Source organism: Talpa europaea (genome assembly GCF_964194135.1).
Source record: "Talpa europaea genome assembly, chromosome: 8".
Classification (NCBI taxonomy): domain Eukaryota; kingdom Metazoa; phylum Chordata; class Mammalia; order Eulipotyphla; family Talpidae; genus Talpa; species Talpa europaea.
Window position 1 is genome coordinate 24,400,877 of NC_140075.1, and position 11,544 is coordinate 24,412,420.

Below are 11,544 nucleotides of genomic sequence, written 5' to 3' on the forward strand. Positions count from 1 at the left end.
TTTTCTTTTTCCTTTTCCTAACAAACCTGTCCTTTTAAACTGTAAACTTCGTTTGCCTGTGTCTGTGCAAACACCGTCCTCCCCGCCCAGGTAAATTCACCTTGTGCCCCTGAAAGAGGAATTCTGGTGAAACTTCTCTGAGATAACCCAAGGAGCCCAGTCACCAAAACAACATCAAGATGGAGCAGTTCTGTGCACAAGAGAGGGGATCCCTTAAGGAACAGTGTGATTCCTTGTGCTTGTTGGGACAGACATTCTGATAACATAGGGATGAGTGGCCTCATCGAGGACTGTGGCTGTGGAATGCAGACACTCGTTGGATACAGTGGAGATGAGAGGAAGAGGCTCATGCCTTGTGTGACAGCTGGAAAGTCTGTGGATGTGAGGCTGTGGGAGCCTGCCCTACCCTCCAGACTGCTCAGTGCTCCCAGGGTTTTAGAATAAATCCATTAAATCTGGAATAGCGAAAGACCACCACCCGTGAGCAGGCATCTGCAGAAGGGACCTAGAATTGGGATATGGCTGAGGATTGAGACACAGGGCTGGCTTCTTTGCTCCTTTGGAAGACAGCCTGCTCTCTGTTGGAAGTTAATACTTCTCAGAATAAATTCACCATTTATATTCAGATTTTCTCAAGCCATGAAAAGGCAGGTTACCTCTGGCACCTGGACCAAGGAGTGTGCTGTTTTCCGATCTGCAGGACCAAGCATCTCCTCCGTGGTGCTCTGGAGGGCCTGCCCCAGGACAGGACCATCCTTACTCTGCTGTGCTCCTGAGGACTGTACATGCCATTTCTCTCTTTTTATGCCATTTCTCTCTTTTTACGCCATTGTTCAGGCCCTCAGGCGCCACACATAAATACCGACACCCACTCTGCGCCAGGCCCAGTAGGGACACAAAGAGTAATAATTTGCTGATCATGCCCTGGAGAAACCCTAATTCTAGATAAGGACCTCCCCACCAGCCATCCCAATATTGGGATTTTTTTTTTTAAGATTTATTTATTGGCTGAAATACACTGCAGAGGGGAGCAGCGGGCTAGACAGGAGAGGTCTGCCGCGCCACGTGGGTATCTCCCCAGCTGGGGCTCAAACCCGCACTGCAAAGGCTGCGGACAGCTTCACAGTGCGGTGCTCAACGCCCTGCGCCACCAGGGAGGCCCCCAATATGGGATTTTGAGAGGGAGTGCTGAGCGGACTGGCAGCATCTTCTTGGTGCTGGAGAAAACTTGCTCCTGAACAACCCTTCACAGAGCCCAATGTCCCCTCTGCTCCTACGCTCAGGCCCAGCGGCGAGCGGGAAGCACAAGCCAGGACTCCAGCGCGCCCCCCAAGCCCCCAAGCTGGGTGCCCCCCAGCGCGCAGCCCACCCCTATCCCGGGCGCGGGCTACGCGGTCCTCCGGGCGCAGGGGGCGCTGTGGCGGAGGGGCGGGGCCGGCGGCGGGGGCGGGGCCCTCCTGACGCAGGACCGACGCCCGCGGCGCCGGGGACACCGGAAGCGGCCGCGGCGGGGGCGGGGCAGCCGGGGTCGCTGGCCGGGCGGCGCTGGGCTCAGGGCGCTGGGCTCGGGGCGTCCTCCCCGCGCAGGACCATGCTCGGCAGGTCGGGGTACCGCGCGCTGCCCTTGGGGGATTTCGATCGCTTCCAGCAGTCGAGCTTCGGCTTCCTGGGCTCGCACAAGGGCTGCCTGTCCCCGGAGCGGGGCGGCGTGGGGACCGGGGCCGGTGAGTGGCCCCCTGCGCGGCGGGCCCCGGGGGGAAGCTGGCCCCGCAGCCCCGAACCCGCTGCCTCCGAGGAGTCGGTCGGCCCAGCCGTGGCGGTGCCCGTGCCCAGGGGACGCGATCCGAAGAGTGGCCTGGGCCGCTGCTGGGTGCAGAGGCTGCGGAGCTGGTGCCCCGGAGTTTTCTTGCAGGAAGCCTCGCCCCCCACCCAACATTCCTTCTCGGTTCTTAGCAGCCCTTTAGGCCTGGGCCTTGGTTTTACGCCCCCGTTTTGCGTAAAAAGAAACCGTGGTCTTGGGTTAATATATCACCTGTACGCTTAGGACTCCAGGGGGCACCTCGGGACGCCCTGAACTTGACCATCTCCCTGTTTCCTGAAGATGCACAGGCACAAAAAGGCCATGCTGCCTGTTGTTTCTGCTCAGGCCTTGTCTTGCTGCAAAGCCTTGTGTAGTTCCCCCCGGCCCATAGCAAGATACACCGGATTCAGCCTTCCTCAGCCTGACAACCAAATCCTGGAGAAATTGCTTCTTCCCTGAACCCTCCCCTAAAGAAAGCTGCCCCTATCCAAGGGTCTCTTTCCTTCAGAGGCATGGGGCAGAGACTGCATGAAGGGAGACTTAGTTAATTCTGGGGTTTGGAGAGCCCAGAGGGCTTATGGGGTTCCTGGGAGTAAGGAGCAGAGGGTCCTGTCTTGCTTCCTGTGCAGGGTGGGGAGGTGGGGGCCGAGTAGAGGGTGTCATCATCACAGATTCTGGAGCTCCACTTCCATCCTTGGCTCCTGGTTCTCCAGAGACCTTGACTTCTGGCTCAGATAAACTGCCCCTTGCTCATTCTCCCCCTCCCCACCTGAAGCTGGCTTAAGTACGACTTGCTTTTGATGGTTCTTAGGGCATTAAAATGGGGTGAAAATTGTGAGCTCGGAAAAGGGAAAAGACATCTTAATCCTCATCTATAGCTCCTGTTGACAAGCCATTAACACTTTGTCTCTGAGCTAAAGCATTATCTCCAAAAGACTGCTTGAAAGCACATGGCTGATGGTAGAGTAGGCATGTGTTATGCCAGTGGCATTCAGTTCAATCCAGCTGGTGTTGACAGATGCCCAGGTGCTCCTGGCTCTGTGCCAGGTATGAGTAGGCACTATAAACCAGACAAGGGGTTTGACTCCTGCATGCCTCAGTGAGCAGAGCATCGCATGGATCAGCTTCTCAGACCCAGTGGCTGTTGCTTGAAAAAGAGCCTGGTGAGGGTGGGACCTCACACAGATTAGTTTTGGTGTTTGGGAAGAGGGAACAGTGCTTCAAATAGCACCTGCCCAAAGATAGGGGAATATTAGGCAGGGAGGTAAACTGAGAACCCCAAGAAGGAGAGAACCACTGAAGGGGCAAGTGGGCAAAAAGTATACTTGACCAAGTTCACCTGCATGTGGCTGTTCTGCCAGATTTGGTTGGCATTCCTTGACTGCTTCTGCTCCCTTTTCCCCAGATGCACCTCAAAGCTGGCCTTCCTGCCTCTGCCATGGCCTCATCAGTTTTCTGGGATTCTTGCTGCTGATGATCACCTTCCCCATTTCTGGCTGGTTTGCTCTGAAGGTAAGGCTGGCTGGGTCAGTCCCGAGGGTGGTTGGGTCACACTAAGAGCTTTAGTATTGATGTATGAATTCTCTGTCCTCTGTTCCCTTCCCCTCAATATTATATTTCCACACCTCTTTGAAATGGACCAGGCAAGGATTATTCAATTCCATCTTTCAGATAAGGAAACTGAGGCTCAGATTTGTCCAGTGAGCGGTAGAAACAAGCCTTCCCAAGTTCCCAAGTCCTAGGGTCTAGACCCAGGATTTAAGGTATACACAGACCTCTTTGCCAAATCATTTTCAACAAGCGGTGGTGTGGATAGGAGACAGGTGAGCTGTCCTTGAGTAGCCCACCTAAAAATGCAATGACTTTGGACACTAGGCAGGCCTTCCTTCTGTGCGGCCCTAGGCAACCGTCAATTTCGGTGCCATTCCTGGCGGTCCCAAGCCTTTGGGTTTGGTGTGGTCTGGAAAGAAGTCCATAGAACATGTTCAGTCCTACTCTTAGAACTGCCTTTGAAACAAAAACTGTGTGACCTGGGGCAGTTCCTTTGCCTCTCTGGGCCTTCATTTCAGCTTCAACTTATTTACTTCTTTGAGGACTTCGGAGATCTGAAGTTGGCAAAGCCCTTCCTCAGGGTTGCTGTGAGCTCCCTGCGTGCCGCTCCCTCCTCCCTCTTGCCCTAACTAACCCAAGAGCAGACAGCTTCCTGGTTTGAGTCATGTCTAGCTTGAGATCACACAGACAAAAAGTGTCTGAGAGGATCAGTTTCGTACAGCGTGAGAGTTGAGACGTGGCCTTTGGAGGCGATCAGGACTGCATTTAATCTCACCTGTTTCACTTTGGTCCTGTGTGATTTTTTGATGAAGCCACTGAGCCTCCCTGAGCCTGGGTTTACTCAGCTAAAAGCAGAGCCAAGGGTGAGAGGGAGGGAGGTGTGACAGGGACCTGGGCAGATGACATCACCAGCCCAGACTTACCATTTCAACCCTTTCTCTCACCATCGTGAACAGATTGTTCCCACTTATGAACGGATGATCGTGTTTCGACTGGGCCGGATCCGTACCCCACAGGGGCCTGGCATGGTTCTGCTCCTGCCCTTCATTGACTCCTTCCAGAGGGTGGATCTGAGGACACGAGCCTTCAACGTCCCTCCCTGCAAGGTCAGGGGCTTCTCAGCTCCCCTGGAGAGAGGGCGTGGGGGCTTGTGCAGAGTATATTGTGGGTACCATGGCCTGCGAGTAGCCATCTGGGGGCAGGGAATGAGAGAGGGGTGATGGAGAGGAGGCCAGAAAGTCGAGGATGGAGGCTGGGAGAACGTCTTTGCTTTATATACCTGATCCTGTTCACTTTGGAACCCCATTTTGCCCATGAGGCGTTAGCTTCCAGGTTGGGGGGTCAGTAGGCCTGCCCTCCCCTTAGCCCCAGTCCCTTGAGTATCTCCTTTCATTCTTTTCCCCCAACAGTTGGCTTCTAAGGATGGGGCTGTGCTGTCCGTGGGGGCTGATGTCCAGTTCCGCATTTGGGACCCAGTACTGTCTGTGATGACCGTGAAGGACCTGAACACAGCGACTCGCATGACGGCCCAGAACGCCATGACCAAGGCCCTGCTCAAGAGACCTCTGCGGGAGATCCAGATGGAGAAGCTCAAGATCAGTGACCAGCTCCTGGTAGGTCGCTCCTCACGGAGTAGAGTTCGGTGACTGGCACCTGAGCCTGGCTCTCCCTGCCAGAGCACTTTTAGCAAAGCATCACATCACTCTGGGCCTCGCCCAAGACTGTCACCGTTTTTGGAGAGCCAGTGGGTCTGGGTGGGGTTCGACTTGAGGAATGGAAGAAGGGTGTGGGCCATAGTGATTCAGGCAAGCCTCTCTGAGAAGTAAAAGGGCTGGCTTGAACATGAGGAGTGACCTGGCAGAAAGTTGGGGTCCCTACCTGGGACTGCTGAGCAATACTGGGTCTCTTGCTCTTGCACTCTCAGGGCAGCAGGTAGGTAGAAGGAGTGGGGTCCCTCTGACCCGGTTACCTGGGGCATCTCATACCTCATGGGGCAGCCGTGTGCATTTTGTGATTTGGGGTTGTTTATTCTGAGCAGAACAGAGGGACAGGAGGACATTTGAACCTTTTCCTGCCTCTTCCCATATGGGAGCAGGTGTCTGCACTGGAACTTAGCTCAGATCCCTCTGTGACGAGGTGGGAAGTGGAGACAGCCTCACTCACCTGTTCTCCCTCCCCTGTCCTCATAGGGGAACATGGCAGAAGCTTCCCGCAAGCCCTTGCCCCCTTGGGCTCTGCTTTCCCCCCCGGGGAACTGGAGTCGGGGGACAGACGGGGCAGTGGGGAAAGGCTCGTCGTGGTAGTCCAGTCCCTTCAGGAGGTGCATTCACCAACTGCGTGAAGCTGCCAGGAGAACACTGTTGGTGCCCCTAAGTGTGCGTGTAGCATTTTCTAGTTTTCAGTCATTTTGCCGGTGCCGGTGGAGCTCAGCCTCACACTTGCCGCAGTTACTGTGCTGCTGTTGTATTTTGGAGGAAGGAAAGCCTGACTCAGAAATGATGTGTCTTGCCCCAAGAGCCACGGGCAAGGCCACAGCTAGGCCGGAGCCGCCCCCAGCCCGCAGCCGAGGGCCCATTCTCACACGACTCAGTAACGAGCTGGGAACGCTTTGTCTTCATGAGTGCACGTTCTGTTTTAATTTCTCGTCAGGAGAAGAAAACCGATGGCAGCCTTGCGCATTGCTGCGTGCAACAGCCTGAGAGAGGCAGTTTGGGGGACGTCAGGCCCCCAGCAGATGCTCCTGTCGGTCAGGCCCCCTGACCAGGGGAGCGGGGTCTGTGGCATGTCACAGCGAAACCCCGGGAAGTCCAGCCCACCTCCCTTAAGCCCTGGGTCAGGCACACATTGTCCATCCTCACATTTCATTGCACTTCACGCCTGGAGGCGCAGCACACTCCCACGCCCGGACTCCCCTGAGCTGCTGAGCCGCCCAGGCCAGCAGCTTCAGCCCTCCCTGCCGCATCGAGCCCCCACCCCACCCCACCCCATCTCTGCAGCAGGAGCAGGGCTTGCTTTTTCACCCTCAGGAGAGAAAACTAGGACAAAAACTCTTCCAGCCTCCTTCAGACTCATTCACATCTGCGCTGTTTTCCCCGCCTCACCGGAAGCACCCGCTCTCTCTGGGTGCACTCGGCGTGCTCTGGGCTCAGGACCCAGCTGAGCCCTCCATCCATTCATTCTCCTTTCTGCCCAGGCCTCCTCTCCCCCAGCCCTCACACACGCTCCCCTTCCTTCTTTCCTCCTGTCCTTTTGCAGGCCACCCCAGTTTCCTGAGGCTTCACTGTGACCTCCCTCTTAATAGTGCAGCGGCACTTCCCGGCCTCGCCTTCCTCTGCGTGGCAGCAACCCGGGACTCTGCAGACCCAGCCGCCCGCTCTCTGATCCTCTGCTTCCCTCGGCTTCTGTTGTTCCTCACGCCTGCTTGTCCTCCTCCCATCCCGGTCACTCCTAGTTACGCCTTGTCCTCGTGCCCTTTGGTTTGCAGGTGCCCACTAATAGGCGCTCCTCATCCACGACCTCCCTGGAGAGCTATTCCATCCGGGGCTTTTAGCTTCCCTGGATGTTGATTTCTCATTACACTGTGCCCCAGCCCCTCTCCTGTACCCTGACCCCTTCATCCAGTTGCCTACTGGGAAGCGGACTGGCTCCTAGACACCGCAAGCTTAAGGCTTTAATGAAAGTGATCGTCCCTCCCCACCTGTCTCCCCAAATCTGTCTCCCCGTGTCCACAGGTGAACGCCGGCCCTCACGATCACCTGGGAGCCCACACCAAGACACCACACTCCTCTGACACCTCACACACAGGCAGCTGACACAGTGGTCGTGCCCTTCCCTCCGTGTGTCGGCTTCACAGCTGCCCCTCTACCTCACACCAGGTCTCGTCATTCCTGCCTTTGATTTGAAACAAAGTCCACGACCCCCCTCAGCCCTCTCCAATCCAGCGTCCACATAGCGGCCAAGAGGCTGTCTCTAACAAGCAAGTCAGCCCTGTCCCCTGCCTGCTACATTCCCTGGGGCTCCCCATTCCCCCAATCCACACTTGGGGATCCTGCTAACTAGAACTGCCATTATCACAGTTCCCCAAATGGGCCAGGTTTTTGTGTCTGAGCTTTAGCACTCTCTTTTCCCACTACCTGGAAGGGCCCTGGATAACTGCTCCTCCTCCTGGCATCACTCGCCCTCTGTGTCTCAGGCCCTGCCTGGACCTGCAGATGGGGCAGGCCTTCGGCTTGCACCTGCCCATAGCTGGGTTGTGATTGCCCTCCGCCTGTGTCCTAGCCTGGTGCCCTGCACCACCATGTCCACACGGCCATGCTAGCCTGCCCAAGGTAGTGTTTCAGAAAGGTTTGTTGAATGAATTCCTTTTCTCCATACCCTGTCTTCCAGTTGGAAATCAATGATGTGACTAGGGCCTGGGGCCTGGAGGTGGACCGTGTGGAGCTGGCAGTGGAGGCTGTGCTGCAGCCCCCCCAGGATAGCCCAGCTGCACCCAGCCTGGACAGCACTCTCCAGCAGCTGGCCCTTCACTTCCTGGGAGGAGGCATGTCCTCGGTAGCAGGAGGCCCCCCGCCTCCGGGGTCAGGTGAGGACTTCAGGGGAAGAAGGTGGGGAACTCACTGGCGCACTCAGCTTGGTGTCTAGCACAGGCCGAGTTTTGCTATTTGCATCCTTAACCCAGCACCTTTGTGCAGTGCATACCCTGTACAGCTGACCAGGCCACCTGACTCTAAAACTGGCCAGAACTAAGCCAGTAAGAAGAGTCCAGGTATCTGTGAGCGAGTGGGGCCTTTGGGAGCTGCAACGGCAGGAAGCAGTAGTAAAGGAAAGAGCTTTACATTCAAGGCTGCAGTAGTTTAGAAAAGATGTCTGGGGGGTGGTTAAGGCTGAAAATTCTTCGTAGAGGGGAAAGTTGAACAGAGGCCTGAGCAAATCTCAGAGGGAGCTGCCCCAGGAGACCACGGTGATCCTGACATGGGCTGCACATTCACCTCTTCTGCCTTCCTCCCCAACCCTGTTGGCCACTCCCAGCTGACACCTTGGAGATGGTGAACGAAGATGAGCTGCCCAGCCCTCACGTGGGTACTGCGCCCAGCCTGAAGCAGCCTTTGGCTGAGGGGCTGCTGAGTGCCCTGCAGCCCTTCCTGTCTGAGGCCCTGGTCAGCCAAGTCGGCGCCTGTTACCAGTTCAATGTCATCCTGTCCAGTGGCGCCCAGAGCATCTACTTCCTGGACCTCACTACAGGTGCAGCCGCTCGCCCTGCCCTCCCTGCCCACCCATTTTCCTTGAACCCCCACCCCGCTCATGGTTCTTTTTTAGACCATCCACTGTATCTACCAATAGTCAGGGGTGAACCGCTAGTGGTCAGGGGCCTGGACACCATTTACAGACACAATTATCCAGGCCTCGGTCTCCCTGCAGTCAGCGGGGCAGCACAGATAGCCCGGCCCCCACACCAAGGGCCCCATGCATGTTGCTGCCTGCAGCCGCTGCTCAGCACTTTGTGCCTTTTCTTGCCTGCTTCTCACCACAAGCCAATGATCGAGGGATTATCAGCAACCCCTATTTCTCCAGCCAGGAAACTGAGTCTCTGTGTGGTCCTAATAGTCCCTGGAATTTGAATCCAGAGTATTAGGATTAACTCAGCCACTCCTCCCAAGACACACGCTAATGAGCCCCCCTTTCCTCTGCCCCATAGCTGCCCCCCGACTAATGTTGTTTCCTTTCCCTTCACAGGACAAGGGAGGGTGGGCCGCGGGGTACCTGACAACATCCCTGACGTGGTGGTGGAGATGACCGAGGTGGACCTGCAGGCACTGTTGTGCAGGCAGCTGCGGCCCCTGGGGGCCTACATGAGCGGGCGGCTGAAGGTGAAGGGCGACCTGGCCGTGGCCATGAAGCTGGAGGCAGTCCTCAGAGCCCTGAAGTAGACGCTTGGCTGATAGTCCAAAGCCCAGCCCTGCGCCAGGCATGGAGCCACAGGGGCATCTTGGAAAGGAGGTGCTCTACCTCGGATTATTGAGGCCTGCGAAGTGTCAGGCCCGGCCAGGAGCCAGTGAATGGAGACTGGGAGACGCCTGAGGCCCGGAGAGGCTGTGTCACGTTGCCCTGCCCTTCTCACCAGCAATGGTGGTCTGGGCTAGCCTGCCCATGTCAGTCCTCTGCCCAGTGCCCAGCCCTGAGCTGGGTACACAGTGCAGTGACAGGACAGCCAGCCCTGCCCTGCTCTTCTGGCACTGGACTGGAGAGACAGGGCCCACACACAGCCTGACAGCAGCTGGTTTGACCCCAGTGCAAGAGAGCGGAGCGTGTAGGCCAAGCTCCAGAGGGGATGATCAGAGAGGCTGGGGGTGGGAGAGGGGAGGCAGCCACCAAGAAGAGGCCTGCTGTGGGAGGAATCTGGGGACCAGCCCAGCCTGCCTTCCTGATTGCAGTGCAGGCCCAGGCTAGTGGGGGCGGGGTGGGAGGAGGGGGCCTGCCCCTGGCCTGGCTCCTGAAGACGTTTTGACTCATCTACCAGCGCCCAGCTCTGTCTTGCATGTCTGACAGGCTGGGACTCAGGGCAGCATGAAGGAGAGCCCTGCTGTTGTGCTTCTTACAGAGATTTGAAAGCTTCAAATAAATGTAATATTTACAGTGTGTTGGAGAGAAATGAGGGTGTGGTCCAGGAAGAGGTTCCTGGAGGCTGATGCGAGCCCTCGTGATCCTCATGAATCACCCCAGATCCTCTTCCTGCTGAGGGTCTCCAAGCACCTGGAGAGGAGCAGGACTCTGCTCCTCTTTACAGTTGGAGAGGTTTGCCACAAAAGGTGGGTGTGGTGTGTAAGAGCTGGTCCCCAAACATTAATGAGGCAGGATGGGGACTTATTTTGAGCATGGAATCGGGGCTGCTGTTAGCTTCTCCTTTTACACCCCGGGCGCCGGTTCTCCACATGTAGAAGGGAAGGAAGTGGGCGTGGAGGCCTGCAATGCCCTGGGAGCCTGACTGGGCTTCTGCACCAGTGCTCCAGGCCAAACCCCAGAGACCCCAGAAAAGGGACCTTTGACTGCGTCATCCTAAAAAATGAATCTCATGACCTGGAGAGTCCTGTGGGGATAAAACCAAAATCCCCGCCTCCCACATAAGGAACGGCCCTGGGCTTGCCCTGTGGCCCAACCTTCCCCTTCAGGTCCTCTCCATTTTCCTGGGCACCAGGCTCCTTTTGTCCTTGCCTGTGCCTGCCTAGTCCCTGGTAGACCTCCCTGTACACAACACACAGTTTTGGGCTTCAACTCCAGGTCCCTTTCCCTGGCAGCTCCCTGCCTGCTGCCCCTGCCTTTGTGCCTCTCTCCACTCTTCTGGAGGTGCCTCTCCCGGGCTGTCTGCTCAAAAGCCTTATATCCAGGCCCTGCAGCCACCCGTGAGCCTAGTGGGGCCTGGCTCTTTCCCCTCACCTGGGCTTTCAGAGCTGAGGGGCTATCACTGTGCCCAATTTTCCTAGCTGTGTTCCCCATCTTTGATAAGTGGCTGAACTCCCTGCTGGACTGTGAGCTTCAAGGGGGGCAATTCCCCTCCGTTCCCTCCAGGTCTGTATGCCATGCACCATGGGTTCATGGAGAAGCCCCGCATCTTCCTGAGGAAAGCAGCACCTCCCTCCAGAGCTGCCCCTGGGAGGCCAGTGGCAGGAGGATGACCTCACAGCTGAGGGTAAACTCCTCAGGCTTTCCCTGTGGGGGTGGGGAGACACGACATTTCAGGGAAACAAACTTCTGGATGTCTGTGTGGGTAGAAAGCAAAACCTGCCAAGAACCAATAAAACACCCTCCTGTTGGGGAGATCCCCTTGTTGCCCAGGCCAGGACTCCAGGAAAGGGAGGTTCAGGGGACTCTGGTTGGCTTTGGAGGAGTGAGCACAACCTGCAGTCCACAGCGGGAGGACCTGAGGACCCAACAGGGTCAGGGTGTGAGGAGGGAGGGAGAGGGTGCAATCAGAGAAGGCTTCCCCGAGGAGGTGATAACCTGAGACACTTGAGTAATGACAGAAGGGGAAGATACGGGGCCAGAGATGAGATACCGCACCCCTGTGAGGATCCAGGTGTCTGATTTGGGGAACTGGAACCTAAAGTATGAAGGGGCTGGGTGCAGGGGTTTGGGGAGGGGATAGAGAGAGTGGTTACGGTGTGCCGAGCCTGTCCACGTGCTAGACTGGACACCCT

At 56.8% G+C, this 11,544-nt stretch overlaps 1 protein-coding gene across 3 annotated transcripts; it reads left to right on the forward strand.

The window, feature by feature from the left end:
- Nucleotides 1-1,591: 1,591 nt before the first annotated feature.
- STOML1 (stomatin like 1) lies at nt 1,592-9,279 on the forward strand (the record flags this gene model as incomplete). Of its 3 annotated transcripts, XM_084240874.1 has the most annotated exons (7): nt 1,592-1,724; nt 3,207-3,313; nt 4,309-4,458; nt 4,762-4,965; nt 7,739-7,934; nt 8,381-8,593; nt 9,086-9,279. In XM_084240874.1, the coding sequence occupies 7 exons, from the start codon at nt 1,592-1,594 to the stop codon at nt 9,277-9,279; spliced, it is 1,197 nt and encodes a 398-aa protein (XP_084097000.1). The 3 variants fall into 3 exon arrangements, with proteins under 3 accessions (XP_084097000.1, XP_084097002.1, XP_084097001.1); XM_084240876.1 differs by lacking the exon at nt 8,381-8,593; XM_084240875.1 differs by lacking the exon at nt 4,309-4,458.
- Between the last annotated feature and the right edge of the window lie 2,265 nt (nt 9,280-11,544).